This window comes from Diaphorina citri, unplaced genomic scaffold (assembly GCF_000475195.1).
Source record: "Diaphorina citri unplaced genomic scaffold, Diaci psyllid genome assembly version 1.1 scaffold354, whole genome shotgun sequence".
Classification (NCBI taxonomy): Eukaryota; Metazoa; Arthropoda; class Insecta; order Hemiptera; family Psyllidae; genus Diaphorina; species Diaphorina citri.
This window is the reverse complement of record NW_007377789.1, coordinates 211,696-229,899: the sequence shown is the minus strand read 5'-3', so window position 1 is coordinate 229,899 and position 18,204 is coordinate 211,696. Positions and strand designations below refer to the sequence as shown.

The 18,204-nt window shown below is 36.6% G+C and overlaps 1 protein-coding gene across 1 annotated transcript in view; it reads left to right on the top strand.

Moving 5' to 3' along the window:
* LOC103507945 overlaps nt 1-18,204 on the top strand; it is a 93,448-nt gene that overhangs the window by 25,473 nt on the left and 49,771 nt on the right. Inside the window, exon 3 of the mRNA XM_026822676.1 lies at nt 714-747. Within this exon, the coding sequence (XP_026678477.1) occupies nt 714-747 (34 nt within the window). The remainder of the gene's footprint in view (nt 1-713; nt 748-18,204) is intronic.

The following is an 18,204-nucleotide window of genomic DNA, read 5'->3' as shown; positions in this document are numbered from 1 at the left end:
CAAGGGGTCACTATGGTTCTGACTTATTTGAACTTTGGTCACATGGTGTAGATTTTGCTGAAATTACAGTCATATTGATGTACAGATGCTGATGTGGGGGAGGTGCTATTGGGCGGTAACGATGTTGCATCACCACACCATCTGGTGGGAGTTAATAGTAGGTAAACTTGTCACTAGTTCTCACTTCTCTCTAATGATAATGAAACATTACTTTGTGACATAAGAGCAACGCCAATGCTACGACTATTGTAGACCGCACCCACACTTTATCAATGCTTTCAATTTCTTTCAATGTGGAACTGTAGAAAATATGAAACTAGAAAATGATCTTCACGGAACGTAGCATAATAGGATCAGGAGGAAGAAGGAGGGAGAGGGGGGAGTAAGAGGAAGAGGAGAAAAGAAGGAGTAGAAGAAGAAAAAATAGGATCAGGAGGAAGAGGAGGAGGAAGAGGAAGAGGAGGAAAGAAGGAGTAGAAGAAGAAAATACGAGATTAATTTAAGCTGTGGTTTAAAAAAGACTTTCAATCTTATGTAATGTTGATTTAAAGGGAAAACAAAGTGATGAAAAAATAATAAAACTAGATATGATCGGTTGGTTAAAAAGATAATTAGGTATGTAATTTGGTTTCTTTGATTTAGAAAGAAATGGGCACAGCAATGACTTTTATCTTTTATGTTTATCTAATAGTGACTTTTGTTTATTATTTCAGACGCCGGCTGGAGGGTTATTTTCATGTCCAAACGGTAAGTTCCTCAAAGTATTTATTCACCGTTTACTGCGGTAGTGAGGGGGGCACATCCACTAATAAACAAATCATGAAAATCGCTTTAGGAATTATGGCACATCCACTAACAAATACATAATGAAAATGACTTTGGGAATTATGACACATCCACTAACAAAATAATGCATTATAGATTATAGAAATTGCTTTGGGAATCATGGCACATCCACTAACAAACACAACATGGAAATCACATTAAGGAGTTTTGGCACATCCACTAACAAATAGGTACAACATGGAAATTGCTTTGGGAATTTTGGCACAGGATACAAACACAACCTGGACATCACTGTGGGAATTTTTACACATCCACCAACAAAATACTTTTGTCCATTCTTCTTGCTTCCAACGTACCAAAAACATTGAATGTTGTTCTGCTACAAGTACTTAAATCTACTATAAGTACTTACTAAGTATTACAAGACTCACCGGGTATTCATTGGCTCATTACTCGTATGTAGGTGAGGTAGTTGATCTCAAAGCAGATCAAGTTCAGGTTCACAGCGTGTTGCCATTGAATCAAAAATCTAAATAGGTTTGCATAAACCGTATTATTAAAACCCATGGACAAACGTTCTGCTGTGAATAATGGCTGGTCTGGTTTCTTCAACCTAGAACTCCGTCACTATTATATGAGAGCTCATGTGGAAGTTGTGTGTGGGAATCTGTCTTCAACACCTCCCTCAAGAAATCAACATCATATCAGAAACTTTGATATACTTCTACCAAGGTAGATACTAATTGGAACTTTACTTGTAATTAATTTAAACCTTAAAGTTAAACCATGAAAATTCGTACCATAAATTTGGAATTTTTATAGGATTACCTGTGTAGAAATTTCTTAATTTCCTCCTCTCTCCTTTAACTACCTTTGGATGGCCTTGAAATGTTAAAATCTAGTAGGAAATAGCGAATAACGCTTTTGACTTGTGTCATCAGTAAGTTTCGTCTTTATGGTATGGCTTAATCCTGAGCCGCAAAAGTCAATTTTCTGTGAAGCTTTTAACAGTATTGGGAACAGACAATCATTTCTTATGACTCTTATGAGTCCATTGATTTCTATTTCTAATCCATCTATTTCATGATAATAGAGCCCGCGGAAGAATGAGATCATTTGATTGATTTCATATCGATCCATTTTATTAACAAGTTGGTATTTCGATGTCTGTCTTATATTTCGATTTCTGTTGGTATTTCCATACGCCCTCACACTCACACATAGAGATGATCCGATATTTGACTCATAATTGCACGACTCTGAGATCAGTGACTCTCGGACTCTCCTATGATTCATCTGGATGTAAAAGGTGAAGGTGATGCTGCTAGGAAAGAATCTGTGTCATTGGAATTGCTAATGAACAAACTGACAACAACAGTTAAAGAAGAAAGTCTTCACACCAGATAGTTCAACAGACAGATCGACCTACGTCACTGTGCCACACCAAGATTCGTCTTGGCCAAGATCACTTATGGCGAATTCTTTGAATGGTTCAAATTTGTCATAGAGGATAGGATAGTGATAGTGAAGCTCGGCCAGAACTTTGCCTGTGCTTAGGTCGTGTCTTGCCTCTACACTGTAGAGTAGGTCTACACTCTCTACACCAGCGGTTTTCAACCAATTTTAGCCCGCGTTCCCCTTGGGTACCCGGATTTAATCTCACGAACTCCCGCCACCATTAATTCAGTAGGTTAGGTACCTTGAGGTCAAAATTCAGTACTTTTTTGGACGGTACTGCACTCATAAGCTGTCAAAATTTGCTTTTGTCCGCCATTACACAATTTGGTTTGCCTCGGGCAGCTCATCCTACATAACTGTATTCGCGTCCAATCGAGGTCTAAATTTAGAGGTATAGGAACTTCTCCTTCTCTGAGAGCAACAAATTTGCACTCGACAGAAATTCCGTTCCATACACGAGGCATATTAACTAGGTACTTTGCGAGGACTGTGTGTGTATTTGTTTGACTCCATACTCCATGATATTCTGAAAGTTGAGACTTAGTCACATTATTGGTACCGATACTTATAGTGGCCTAGTGACAAATGGATGGGTATACAGAGAGATTTCTCTATTATAGTTAACTAAAGTGATGCCGCCAGCAGACTCCGTTGTGATTTCGTGAATGGAAAGGTTGAGCGATTCTGGAAGGACACAAATGAAGAAAATTACTCGGCCAGAACTTTGCCTGTGCTTAGGTCGTGTCTTGCCTCTACACTGTAGAGTAGGTCTACACTCTCTACACCAGCGGTTTTCAACCTTTTCTTAGCCCGCGCACCCCTTGGGTACCAGGATTTAATCTCACGAACTCCCGCCACCATTAATTCAGTAGGTAGGTACCTTGAGGTCAAAATTCAGTACTTTTTTGGACGGTACTGCACTTATAAGCTGTCAAAATTTGCTTTTGTCCGCCATTATACATTTTTTTTGCATACCCCGGGGGGTCTCTCGCGTACCCCCAGGGGTAAGCATTCCCCCAGTTTGGGAATCGTTGATCTACACCATTGTTCCAATTCCACCGAGATCTCCAACTCGAAGGACACCTTCATAATCTCTGGTCGTTGCGTTTTGGCATGATTTGATGACGTTCTATGAGGTTTATTCAGAACCGGTTTTTGCGGTGGTCTAGTAATTTTCTTCGTTTTAGTCTCAATATTTTTTTTAATTTTTATAGTTTTTTCTGAGATAATAAAAAAAATTCATGAGAATCACCAATTGTGGGTGGATCAATATTATGATTATCTCGTGAAATATTTACAGAATCTTGAAAGGTTTTGATGAGTTTCTCTGGTAAATGTCAGGTTTGTCATGTTGATTTTGGAGTATGAACGGTTTTAAGCTTAGGGATCTTGGAACATCCATCGGTTGTTTTTTCTTTTTAGTTAATTGTTTTTAAATGTGCCTACTGCCTAATATAACATAACTCGAAATTTAATCCTTTTCTGAGATATAGTCTAAAATAAATCCAGTTCTGCTATTTTAGTATTGCCTATAATAATTTAAATTGTAATTGTGAGTTTCTTGGCACTTATTTTCACTTGAGTCGTAGGACCAGTTTCCATACGAGATACCAAGGTACAGTTAGAAAATCTGGCACATGGTCATTATTATTTCTTCTAATTAAATTAATTATTTTATTTTAATTCACTCCATGAATTTCTTATTCTTCCTCATGCTCTCAATAATGAAACACTTATTGAAAATGTAGTTCATATCAAATGAAACACGTATAATGAAATTAAGATCCATTTATGCCTGATTATTATAGAATTAGGTACCTATTTATATATATACTTGTACTTCCTATACTGTACTAGATTGTTAAGAGGCTATTTTTATACTATTCGTAACACATGAATATTGAAATATTTTCATATTAGATTCATTGAAAAGAAAGTATCATGTGCTACCTACATACATGCTTGTTGGTACTTGACTTGGTAGCTGGTAGGTACATACTTGACTAATTAGATTCATTGAAAAGAAAGTATCATGTGCTACCTACATACATGCTTGTTGGTACTTCACTTGGTAGCTGGTAGGTACATACTTGACCTGATGACTTGGTACAGTGTTGGAAGAGTATAGTTATGGGTTACTCTGGAGTTATTTGGTTTGTCCTCGTAACGTTGAGTTGCAGGAGTGTAGGAAATGCTAGAAACAGTCCAGGGACAATACTTCTTACTTACTATTACTAGTTAGAAGTACATTTTTTTCTATTTCACAGTATAAAGTAGATAATTATGTTCCCATTGGTCCATTCCGTCGTTGGTCATTTCCACAATTTCCCAGATGCATTGAGCGAAAGAATGTGGTTACTACTCTCACTCCTCCACTAGATATATATATGCATAAGAGGTGTCCACCAGATCTCAATGTAGACAACTTTAACCTCATGTATCACACATGTACCATCTATACTGGAATACAAGGGGAACGCTTAAAAAAAACACGCTGAGTGACAAGCGTATAACATGTAGGTTGTACAATTGTAATTTTGTTTGCAGTACTGCATTTGGCTACTTTTTGATAATCTCTTACTTTTTCTATTGAATAATCTTTTGTATTAGGTACTCGCAGAGCAAAAGTGATTATGAATAGTGGATATTCTTCTGTTTTCCACCAATCCACTTATAAAAACCAATAATTTTCTTTCGATTTTCTTATATTTTCCTTTGTTTTGTTTACCTACTATACTCGTAATCCTCCTCTCTAAGAAGCCTAAGATACGAAAATGGCCTTGGCTGGCAAGTGTAAGTGAGGTTTTGATAATGCTAGTGAGTATGTGATAATTTGATATAAGTGTTGTTTTGGATGAATAGTTCTGAGGCTACGGCCTCACGGTTGTAATGGTCAGTAAAGTTTATTTGATTATGACTATTACAGTTAATTAGAAGGTTATGACATCAGCAAATTTTGGTCTACTTCTATACCAAATGAGAACAAAAGTGTTTAGTAGACCTATTATTAGGTAGGTACCTACTACATATTGAGATTAATAATTTAGTTTTTTAATCTCTGTCAAATCTTGAATTGGCGGCGCAGGGCGCTACCGTTCTACTTAAGGTCCTTAATAAGGTTAACTTCCAATTTTCAATGTTGTTTTCCTTAGTTATCAGGCAAAATAAACAAAATAAGAGGCTCATATTCATCACTATTTTAAATTAACACCTAACTTTTTATTCACATCTTTTATAACATAGGAAGTTTGGTCTCAAATAAATTGCAATGTGCCAATTTTAATGAATAGATGACTGGGTTTTCTCTCATTAAAATCGCGCAGAGTTTCAGGTGTTCCTATTTCCTCACAGTAGGTTGCTTCTAGGTATCAACAAGTTCCACTTCTCAAGCCGAACAATGCCACTTTGGTCTGTGCATTGTCACGTCGCCATATACAATTTTGAGGTTTAGACATAATGGGTTCGGCTCTAGGCTGACCAAACCATAAACCATGTCTTGAGAGCTTGAGTTGCTGAAAACCGTTACGTGTGACGTCACACATCACGCTTGTGTAGGCTAAGTGGCTAAGCACAGAATCTAGATCACCGAACCATTAGGTTTACGAGCTATAACTCACTGTATACTTTGAGGAAGTAATGACTGTTTTCTCGGCACAATCGATATCTTCTCTGCCAGTACAGGTGCCATTGCCATTGAATGAATATTGGCCCATACAGGGTGGCTTTTGACCTCCACTTTAAGACAAGACGGACGGCGGACAATGCTTTATGTTAATCTGTCCAGGTCCACAACGCCAAGTCTGCTTATTCTTCTTCGCTTTTTCCCGTGTTCAGACGGGAATAAAGAACTGAAAGTAGAATCATTCCTCAATATGCATATTGGTGGCTATGGTCATGATGATGGAAACTTAAAAACCTTATGGGTGAAGCTTCCATTGCCAAGATCATAATTATACACACTTTCTAATCACATTCAAGCTCTTTCGAAATACCAAAGTAGAAATAAGCCGCACCCACAAGTTGCTAAGATAAAGTCCTAGTTGGTCAAATCCTTTGACTTCCATCTCCATTTCATTCTATTTTCCAAGAGAAAGGAAAAACAGCACATTGAAAGCCTTTCCTTCCTATTCTGTACCATTCAGTATATCGCTCCAGTATATCCAGTACCATCGATTTAAATTAATTGAGTCCAAGTCCAACAATAATCAAAATATAGGAGATGGAAAATAATACATAGGTCGTGATAATGGTTTGTAGTGTGCTAGTGATCGGCATTGGGATCACGTAAAATATGCCTCATTGACTCTCAGAGCTAGGTCTCACTGTAGACTGAAAGCACCTCTAATACTATCTCGTATGTCCTCTTTAAAATGTCGATAGTGTCGATACCTAATGATCACTATGAACTGTTTCACGTATTGATCCATGATCTATTAGTTGGTCATCTAGCAAAAGACATTGTAGAATAGGTCTAGAGATCAGCACTGTCAAACTGTCCTTCAGAGATAGGTTCCCATTCCCAACTTCCTACCTATTCACAACATCACACATAACGTGGACAAATACTCAACAAATCTAGTTTGGTTGAAGTTGGTTCTATACATAGAGCTCAAATTGGTTAATCTAAAATTGTAAGGAATCAACAAGTGATTCCTGCTAGCACCTTGATGGTAATGTCATGGGATTCGAACATGGGATGAACCTTAAACGAATTAATCTCTGGTCGTTGCGTTTTGGCATGATTTGATGACGTTCTATGAGGTTTATTCAGAACCGGTTTTTGCGGTGGTCTAGCATTGTAGAATAGGTCTAGAGATCAGCACTGTCAAACTGTCCTTCAGAGATAGGTTCCCATTCCCAACTTCCTACCTATTCACAACATTACAAATAACGTGGACAAATCTTCAACCAATCTAGTTTGGTTGAAGTTCAAATTGGTTCTATTCGTAGAGCTCAAATTGGTTAATCTAAAATTGTAAGGAATCAACAATTGATTCCTGCTAGCACCTTGATGGTAATGTCATGGGATTCGAACATGAAACTTAAACGAACACAAACGAATCTGAATTGGAGGTTACTGCTGGACACAATATGTTGCAATGTTTGTAGATAGGTGTACATATTTTGTAATAATTATAAATTAATTATTTTATTTTAATTCACTCCATGAATTTCTTATTCTTCCTCATGCTCTCAATAATGAAACACTTATTGAAAATGTAGTTCATATCAAATGAAACACGTATAATGAAATTAAGATCCATTTATGCCTGATTATTATAGAATTAGGTACCTATTTATATATATACTTGTACTTCCTATACTGTACTAGATTGTTAAGAGGCTATTTTTATACTATTCGTAACACATGAATATTGAAATATTTTCATATTAGATTCATTGAAAAGAAAGTATCATGTGCTACCTACATACATGCTTGTTGGTACTTGACTTGGTAGCTGGTAGGTACATACTTGACTAGATGACTTGGTACAGTGTTGGAAGAGTATAGTTATGGGTTACTCTGGAGTTATTTGGTTTGTCCTCGTAACGTTGAGTTGCAGGAGTGTAGGAAATGCTAGAAACAGTCCAGGGACAATACTTCTTACTTACTATTACTAGTTAGAAGTACATTTTTTTCTATTTCACAGTATAAAGTAGATAATTATGTTCCCATTGGTCCATTCCGTCGTTGGTCATTTCCACAATTTCCCAGATGCATTGAGCGAAAGAATGTGGTTACTACTCTCACTCCTCCACTAGATATATATATGCATAAGAGGTGTCCACCAGATCTCAATGTAGACAACTTTAACCTCATGTATCACACATGTACCATCTATACTGGAATACAAGGGGAACGCTTAAAAAAAACACGCTGAGTGACAAGCGTATAACATGTAGGTTGTACAATTGTACATGTTTATCAAACACTGTACAAATCACAACTGAGCATAATAATGGAAAGTGTGTCCTATTTATTTCAGCATGTTAAACTTACAATTTTTATCTGCAAGCACAAGTCATGCCAGCTTTGTGAACAAGCGCTAGAAACTGTTAGATACCATAGGAAATTTACTGGACGTTTCTAATGATAATAATAGAAAAAAATATGAAAAACTCACTGGCTTGTGAAACAATACCAGATTAGAAGATACTCAGATAGTTACAGATCCTAATGAAACTGCGAGTTAGGTGCATTAGGTAGCAGCAAGTAATCAGGTTCGCGTGCAGTTTTTCCAAGTGTGGTTTAATAATGATAAGCAATTAGTAATTGCCATTGGTATGATTATAATGTGGTGCATCCATCTACCGTTAGAATATAGCAGTACTTTTGTCTAATGTAAATCAAGTCTGCTGAGAGCCGTATTCCCGTATTGTACATCATCATTGATATAGGATCCCACGGTGTAGATTTTGCTGAAATTACAGTCATATTGATGTACAGATGCTGATGTGGGGGAGGTGCTATTGGGCGGTAACGATGTTGCATCAGCACACCATCTGGTGGGAGTTAATAGTAGGTAAACTTGTCACTAGTTCTCACTTCTCACTAATGAAACATTACTTTGTGACATAAGAGCAACGCCAATGCTATGACTATTGTCGACCGCACCCTCACTTTATCAATGCTTTCAATTTCTTTCAATGTGGAACTGTAGAAAATATGAAACTAGAAAATGATCTTCAGGGAACGTAGCATAGGATCAGGAGGAAGAAGGAGGGAGAGGGGGAGTAAGAGGAAGAGGAGGAAAGAAGGAGTAGAAGAAGAAAATACGAGATTAATTAAAGCTGTGGTTTAAAAAGACTTTAGAGTGCATTACTCCTACACAGTCATGAAATCGTTGTTTAAAGTAATTTTTTTTTTTTTTTTTTTTTTTTTTTGTCTAGTACGTATTTAGACTGTCCAAATAGGACATCAAGTTTAATATAGGTACCTAAATGTACAAAGTACAAATCTTATACATACGTAGGTACATATTCTTGGGATTATGTTGAACAAACTCAACACGTACTTTGAACTTGAGATAAGCGAAAGTAAGAGCTCCATATGTGCGAGTATCTACCTTAACATGCAACCAAATCGCGTAAATCCTTACAAGTTACAAGCGAATTTAAGCTTTTTTTAGTTACAAGCGAATTTCGGCTTTAGCCGAAGGGTCACTCACTGATAATAAGCTTGTTATTTATCTCTGATCTTTGTTTATCTTAGCGGAAATTTCAAACCTCATCAATCTCCTGCCAAACCATTTAACCATGTGACTTGTCTTCCGCAAGGCTCCGGACTACCTTGATTATGGTGTCTTTTAATCCTTCTGTTGTAATTTCTTATTCAGAAATCAGAAATTCTCGAAGAAAAACAGCCAACTCACCATTGCTGATGTAGGATAACAAAAGAAATATTTTCTCCTCTCAAAAATCTAAATAGGTTTGCATAAACCGTATTATTAAAACCCATGGACAAACGTTCTGCTGTGAATAATGGCTGGTCTGGTTTCTTTAAACTAGAACTCCGTCACTATTAAATGAGAGCTCATGTGGAAGTTGTGTGTGGGAATCTGTCTTCAACACCTCCCTCAACAAATCAACATCATATCAGAAACTTTGATATACTTCTACCAAGGTAGATAAGATACTAATTGGAACATTACTTGTAATTAATTTAAACCTTAAAGTTAAACCATGAAAATTCGTAGGTACCATCATAGGACGTCGTAAATTTGGAATTTTTATAGGATTACCTGTGTAGAAATTTCTTAATTTCCTCCTCTCTCCTTTAACCACCTTTGGATGGCCTTGAAATGTTAAAATCTAGTAGGAAATAGCGAATAACGCTTTTGACTTGTGTCATCAGTAAGTTTCGTCGTTTATGGTATGGCTTAATCCTGAGCCGCAAAAGTCAATTTTCTTAACAGTATTGGGAACAGACAATCATTTCTTATGACTCTTATGAGTCCATTGATTTCTATTTCTAATCCATCTATTTCATGATAATAGAACCCACGGAAGAATAAGATCAATTGGTTGATTTCATAGCGATCTATTTTATTACCAAATGGTCGATTTCTGTCGACACGCCCTCACTCTCACACATAAAGATGATCCAATATTTGACTCATAATTCCAAACACGATTCTGGGATCAGTCTCTCACACATAAAGATGATCCAATATTTGACTCATAATTCCAAACACGATTCTGGGATCAGTGACTCTCCTATGATTCATCTGGATGGATGTAAAAGGTGAAGGTGATGCTGCTAGGAAAGAATCTGTGTCATTGGAATTGCTAATGAACAAACTGACAACAGTAAAGAAGAAAGTCTTCACACCATAGCTGATTCAACAGACAGACCGTCCTACGTCACTGTGCCACACCAAGATTTGTCTTGGCCAAGATCACTTATGGCGAATTCTTTGAATGGTTCAAATTTAGTTTTTTTTTTTTTTTTTTTTTTTTTTTGTAGGTACCTACCTACTTTAAAGAGTGGGTAAGATTTACCCAGGTACAATGTATGGGTACCCAACAATACTTGAAATTGGCAACGTGCTCATCCTTTGGAACCACAGATGTCTTAATAAATCAGAGGAACCTCAAGAAGATGCTACAAGTACTTAAATCTACTATAAGTACTTACTAAGTATTACAAGACTCACCGGGTATTCATTGGCTCATTACTCGTATGTAGGTATCGAGGTAGTTGATCTCAAATTCAGTGGAAACTTGAAGAAAAATCGAATTGAAAAAATGGTAGTTTTTAAAGAGATACAAAAAAATCTTTTTCTCAAGCTTTTGGTTGTGTTTGAGGGAGGGTTTTACCAAAACAGGGAATCTTTTCTTTTAGTAAATTTTGTGTTCTTTTCAATGGTGCAATCAGTTTTTTATTATCTTTATTGGTTCAAGAGATAAAGGGGTTTTAAGGGGACAAGGTATGAAAAATGTTGAAAAACAGAAAATCCTTCATAACTCCGCCCCTGTTGAAAATCGGATCTGTCCAGATAGCTTTTTCTGGTAGCCCTTTAGGTCCTGCATCAACCCTCAAGCGTTGTACAGTCGTTCGCGGGACACCCTGTATACATAGCATAGCACATTCTTTGGCAAACTATCTCTTCTTTCTATCTGGCGTGCATTCTTCTCTAATTGTTGTCCAAACAATGAGGATAAGAAACTAAATTAACGGCTCAACTTTTCTTTTGTTTAGATAACGCTACTTTTGTCTTTTCTTGCTGGAGATTTTCACCTGCGACGCGACATGTCCTATTAGTCTTTTGTAAAAATAATGGTCTTGCCATTTTTATGACCGCTTTGTTAGCCTGACTGTCTAATACTCTTCCTGTATCAATCCCAATTTCTTCTAATTCAACGTCCCGTCTGTTAGCCAAAAGTCGGTAGACCTCGAGTTCTAAACCCTCGAGCAGACTGCTTGAGTCCAGCACTGTCTGAAGTAATTTTTATTATTTTCATTATTTTCTTCATTTCACTCACATGTGCATGATTCATAAAAATTTCATACATTCTTCATTTATTTGTCTGAAAATCTATAAATCTCGATTTCATGATTTCTAGTACCTAGGTATACAAGTAAGTAGATAGGTAGGTATAGAAAATAATTTGTCAACATTAGCCTTCCGATTTTCAAAGTGTCACAAGACTGGGGACATGTTGTACCTTTCACTGATTCTGCAATTCAGCATGTGTACTATGCTCCTATTGGTGGATGTGACCATATAACATTCATGATTTTATAACCCCATTCCCCGTGGGTATGGCCGAGATTTTCCCCAAGAGGTAAAGTTATTTTCAGAGGTTTTTAAACCTTTGAGGTAGGCATTTCCCCTTTACACTTCTCCAGCTCTCTCTGTTCAATATCTGGGTCCTTTGACTTTAATTTTTTTGTCGCCACTTTCGACTCATTGCAACCGAAAGGATTACACAATTTCAGAGCGAAATGGGTTAATCAAGACCTCAGTCACGAAGTTTTATGTAATGACTTTATACTCAGACACAACGCAGAATAGAGGTCTCTGGTCTCTTACATTGTGACTTGTGGTTAATGTATTAGCCGAGGAATTTGCCAATGAATAATAAAGTCATAATGGAAAAATGTGAGCAATAAAAACCTTAATGAATAGGTGTACCACTAATCGTCACTACAATGTCTCCAGTGAAATGAGGTGGAGGAAAATAACCTCCAAGTAATCCGTCATAGTCACTACTTCCTGGTTTTACCTGTGAGATTTTCACCTGCGACGCGACATGTCCTATTAGTCTTTTGTAAAAATAATGGTCTTGCCATTTTTATGACCGCTTTGTTAGCCTGACTGTCTAATACTCTTCCTGTATCAATCCCAATTTCTTCTAATTCAACGTCCCGTCTGTTAGCCAAAAGTCGGTAGACCTCGAGTTCTAAACCCTCGAGCAGACTGCTTGAGTCCAGCACTGTCTGAAGTAATTTTTATTATTTTCATTATTTTCTTCATTTCACTCACATGTGCATGATTCATAAAAATTTCATACATTCTTCATTTATTTGTCTGAAAATCTATAAATCTCGATTTCATGATTTCTAGTACCTAGGTATACAAGTAAGTAGATAGGTAGGTATAGAAAATAATTTGTCAACATTAGCCTTCCGATTTTCAAAGTGTCACAAGACTGGGGACATGTTGTACCTTTCACTGATTCTGCAATTCAGCATGTGTACTATGCTCCTATTGGTGGATGTGACCATATAACATTCATGATTTTATAACCCCATTCCCCGTGGGTATGGCCGAGATTTTCCCCAAGAGGTAAAGTTATTTTCAGAGGTTTTTAAACCTTTGAGGTAGGCATTTCCCCTTTACACTTCTCCAGCTCTCTCTGTTCAATATCTGGGTCCTTTGACTTTAATTTTTTTGTCGCCACTTTCGACTCATTGCAACCGAAAGGATTACACAATTTTAGAGCGAAATGGGTTAATCAAGACCTCAGTCACGAAGTTTTATGTAATGACTTTATGCTCAGACACAACGCAGAATAGAGGTCTCTGGTCTCTTATTCAGTGACTCTCCTATGATTCATCTGGATGTAAAAGGTGAAGGTGATGCTGCTAGGAAAGAATCTGTGTCATTGGAATTGCTAATGAATAAACTGACAACAGTAAAGAAGAAAGTCTTCACACCAGATAGTTCAACAGACAGATCAACCTACGTCACTTTGCCACACCAAGATTCGTCTTGGCCAAGATCACTTATGGCGAATTCTTTGAATCGTTCAAATTTGTCATAGAGGATAGGACAGTGATAGTGAAGCACCTTCTGAATCTTCTGATGGCTAGGAGCTAGGTATGGGCTATATGGGTTTGGTTATCTTGGAGGGTTTCAGCAGTCATTGGTTTGGTTATGTTATAGTAGTTTATCTGTAATATGACAACAGATCGACAGAATATATACGTTAGAGTACCGTGGATTATTTTGCCAGTTGGAACAGTTCCCACCTAATGTGATGTGATATGGGCTATATGGGTTTGGTTATCTTGGAGGGTTTCAGCAGTCATTGGTTTGGTTATGTTATAGTAGTTTATCTGTAATATGACAGATCGACAGAATATATATGGGCTATATGGGTTTGGTTATCTTGGAGGGTTTCAGCAGTCATTGGTTTGGTTATGTTATAGTAGTTTATCTGTAATATGACAGAATATGTACGTAGAGTACCGTGGATTATTTTGCCAGTGGGAACAGTTCCCACCTAATGTGATGTGATAGCAGTTCCTCTTCCTATTATACCATCGAAAGTTCGCATAAATTGATTTTTCGATTGATCCCTTGGTCATCACGAAGACAATCGATCTTACATTCCATTCCATCTTTTCTAGCATTCTATTTCTTAATAGTTCCAGAGCAAATCATTACATTCCATGAACAAATAATTCTTCAACCACTTTGCTAAGCCGGCTTAGTCTGGGCGTCCGGATTCTATTATTATTTTGATTTAGTAGCAAAATAAACAATGTCGTGAGCTCTGGCAAGTGACCAATGGAATTGCTCAGAAAGATTATGAAGTAACAACCTCTGGTTTGCTAATACGATAGGGGCGTCCGGATTCTATTATTATTTTGATTTAGTAGCAAAATAAACAATGTCGTGAGCTCTGGCAAGTGACCAATGGAATTGCTCAGAGATATTATGAAGTAACAACCTCTGGTTTGCTAATACGATAATCACACTTGCGTTATAATTTGAAATTGTTCTTTCAAAAGTTCTAGACATCTTTTCTTTTCATCTTCATCCTCTTCAAGTTTATCTGTGCATACTTCACTCGCATAAATTGATTTTTCGATTGATCCCTTGGTCATCACGAAGACAATCGATCTTACATTCCATTCCATCTTTTCTAGCATTCTATTTGTTAATAGTTCCAGAGCAAATCATTACATTCCATGAACAAATAATTCTTCAACCACTTTGGTAAGCCGGCTTAGTCTGGGCGTCCGGATTCTATTATTATTTTGATTTAGTAGCAAAATAAACAATGTCGTGAGCTCTGGCAAGTGACCAATGGAATTGCTCAGAGATATTATGAAGTAACAACCTCTGGTTTGCTAATACGATAATCACACTTGCAGTCAGCTCTAATTAGGTCTAACTGTTGGGTGTTTGGATTTGTGGCGTGCGTGGACCGTAGGTTTTGCCGCCCACTTATCACATTAAAGGAAATCTTTGCTCTTTGTAATTTGTTTCTATTACGAGAAATTACATAATTTTCCGCCTGTAAAAACAATGCACACAGAGATCTTGGGGCAATAGCCAATGGTTTCGTTTGAGAAATTAGTTGGACCAAACCTTTGTATATTTTGTTTGAGGTCACTCATTTGGCTACTTTTTGATAATCTCTTACTTTTTCTATTGAATAATCTTTTGTATTATACTCGCAGAGCAAAAGTGATTATGAATAGTGAATATTCTTCTGTTTTCCACCAATCCACTTATAAGAACCAATGGTTTTCTTTCGATTTTCTTAATTTTTCCTTTGTTTTGCTTACCTACTATACCTACTCGTAATCCTTCTCTCTAAGAAGCCTAAGATACGAAAATGGCCTTGACTGGCAAGTGTAAGTGAGGTTTTGATAACGTTAGTGAGTATGTGATAATTTGATATAAGTGTTGTTTTGGATGAATAGTTCTGAGGGTAGGCTAAGTGGCTAAGCACAGAATCTAGATCACCGAACCATTAGGTTTACGAGCTATAACTCACTGTATACTTTGAGGAAGTAATGATTGTTTCTCAGCACAATCAATATCTTCTCTGCCAGAACAGGTGCCATTGCCATTGAATAAATATTGGCCCATACAGGGTGGCTTTTGACCTCCACTTTAAGACAAGACGGACGGCGGACAATGCTTTATCATAATCTGTCCAGGTCCACAGCGCCAAGTCTGCTTATTCTTCTTCGCTTTTTCCCGTGTTCAGACGGGAATAAAGAACTAAAAGTAGAACCATTCCTCAATATGCATATTGGTGGCTATGGTCATGATGATGGAAACTTAAAAACCTTATGGGTGGAGGGTACGGCCTCACGGTTGTAATGGTCAGTAAAGTTTATTTGATTATGACTATTACAGTTAATTAGAAGGTTATGACATCAGCAAAATTTGGTCTACTTCTATACCAAATGAGAACAAAAGTGTTTAGTAGACCTATTATTAGGTAGGTACCTACTACATATTGATATTAATAATTTAGTTTTTCAATCTCTGTCAAATCTTGACTTGGCGGCGCAGAGCGCTACCGTTCTAACTTAAAGTCCTTAATAAGGTTAACTTCCAATTTTCAATGTTGTTTTCCCTAGTTATCAGGCAAAATAAGAGGCAGAGAGTGTTCATATTCATCACTATTTTAAATTAACACCTAACTTTTTATTCACATCTTTTATAACATAGGAAGTTTGGGCTCAAATAAATTGCAATGTGCCAATTTTAATGAGTAGATGACTGGGTTTTCTCTCATTAAAATCGCGCAGAGTTTCAGGTGTTCCTATTTCCTCACAGTAGGTAGTAGATATCCACTACATATCTAGGTATCACCAAGTTCCACTTCTCAAGCCAAACAATGCCACTTTGGTTTTCTGCATTGTCACGTCGCCATGTACAATTTTGAGGTTTAGATATAATGGGTTCGGCTCTAGGCTGACCAAACCATGAACCATGTCTTGTGAACTTGAGTTGCTGAAAACCGTTACGTGTGACGTCACACATCTTGAGTATTAATAATTCAATCTTTTGTATTAATAATTTAAGTGCTTTTGAAGTAATAAGTAGGTAATTTAATTGCTTTTGAACTACAAAGCGCCTATGATGTTTGAATTATGAAGTGCCTGTAACCTGTAGTAAGTAGTTTGATATTGAATTTATAAATTGTAACTTCTCAGCTTGATATTGAATTTATTAATTTAATTGTAATGCCTATGTGAGCTACATTGAATTAACAAGTAGGTAGGTATTAGGCACCTGTAATTATCATTGCTTGGATGGGATCAGACGCTCTTGAATTATCTGATGGTTGAGAGAGGCTCCATAGACTCTCCAATTAGTGCCTACGATTACCTTATACGGCTTATACGAAGGAATAATATTGTAAATATAGTTTTTTCAAAGAGTAAACTACAAATTCATGAGGAATACACATACACAATATACATGTTAAGAAAGATTAGCAATCTTGGATAACTTGGATTACATTGTTGCCAACAATTCTAAAACAACGGATTTTTTTTTTGTAGGTACCTAACTACTTTAAAGAGTGGGTAAGATTTTCCCAGGTACAATGTATGGGTACCCAACAATACTTGAAATTGGCAACGTGCTCATCCTTTGGAACCACAGATGTCTTAATAAATCAGAGGAACCTCAGGAAGGCCTAAGAGGAACCATTCGGAAGATATTAGCAGCAAGTAATCAGGTTCGCGTGCAGTTTTTCCAAGTGTGGTTTAATAATGATAAGCAATTAGTAATTGCCATTGGTATGATTATTATGTGGTGCATCCATCTACCGTTAGAATATAGCAGTACTTTCGTCTAATGTAAATCAAGTCTGCTGAGAGCCGTATTCCCGTATTGTACATCATTGATATAGGATCCCACAACCCACAGCTTGGCATTACTTGTGCCTATGTGCCTACAAGTTCAGTATCATTTATAGGCACAAACCTTGTTATTTAATACTTAAGTAAGTATATCATTATACCAACCTACTAAGTATTAAATTTTTTAATTGAAGCAATGAGACTAAAAGATAAACTGAGAAAGAAGAAGAAGAAGAAAAAAAAAAAAAAAAAACCGGTGCCGGAGGCTCAATTGAGTGACTGGGTTCCGGAACTCTACATCAGGAACCTGGACACTTTAATATAGCATTCCAACACCCTCTTAAATCAGTAGAGGAACTTGTGGTAACTAACTCATTTACCATGTAAAGCATAGCTTTTATGAAAACGATGGAAAGAAAAATGAGAATAAAGTAAAACGATCTAATCAAGATTACAAGGAAGCAATTCAATCAGAATTGACACATGTCATTTATACTGTAGGAATTCACCTATAGGATACCAGGTAGTTACCTATAGGTATTTTTATTTATACATAGCTAATTATGTACATAGAACGTAGGTATGTATATTCAATAATTAGGTAATAGATTTATTGTTTCACGACAAAGTGCAGTACCTACGTAATAAGATGTAATAATTGATTGCATGATAAAGTTAGGATTGTAGTAAGATTGTTCTAAGTTATTCTAAGTTAATTGTAATTTCCCCTTGGGGTTAAACGATTTAAACAGACGGAATCATGATCTATCATTGAAAACCTTAGTGACCCTATAGTCAGTCCTCTTCATGATAAAAACTTAAATTTTGGTATCAGAATCAGCAGATAGTTGGAAAGGTAATCATTTTTTTTTTTTTTTTTTTTTTTTTTGTCT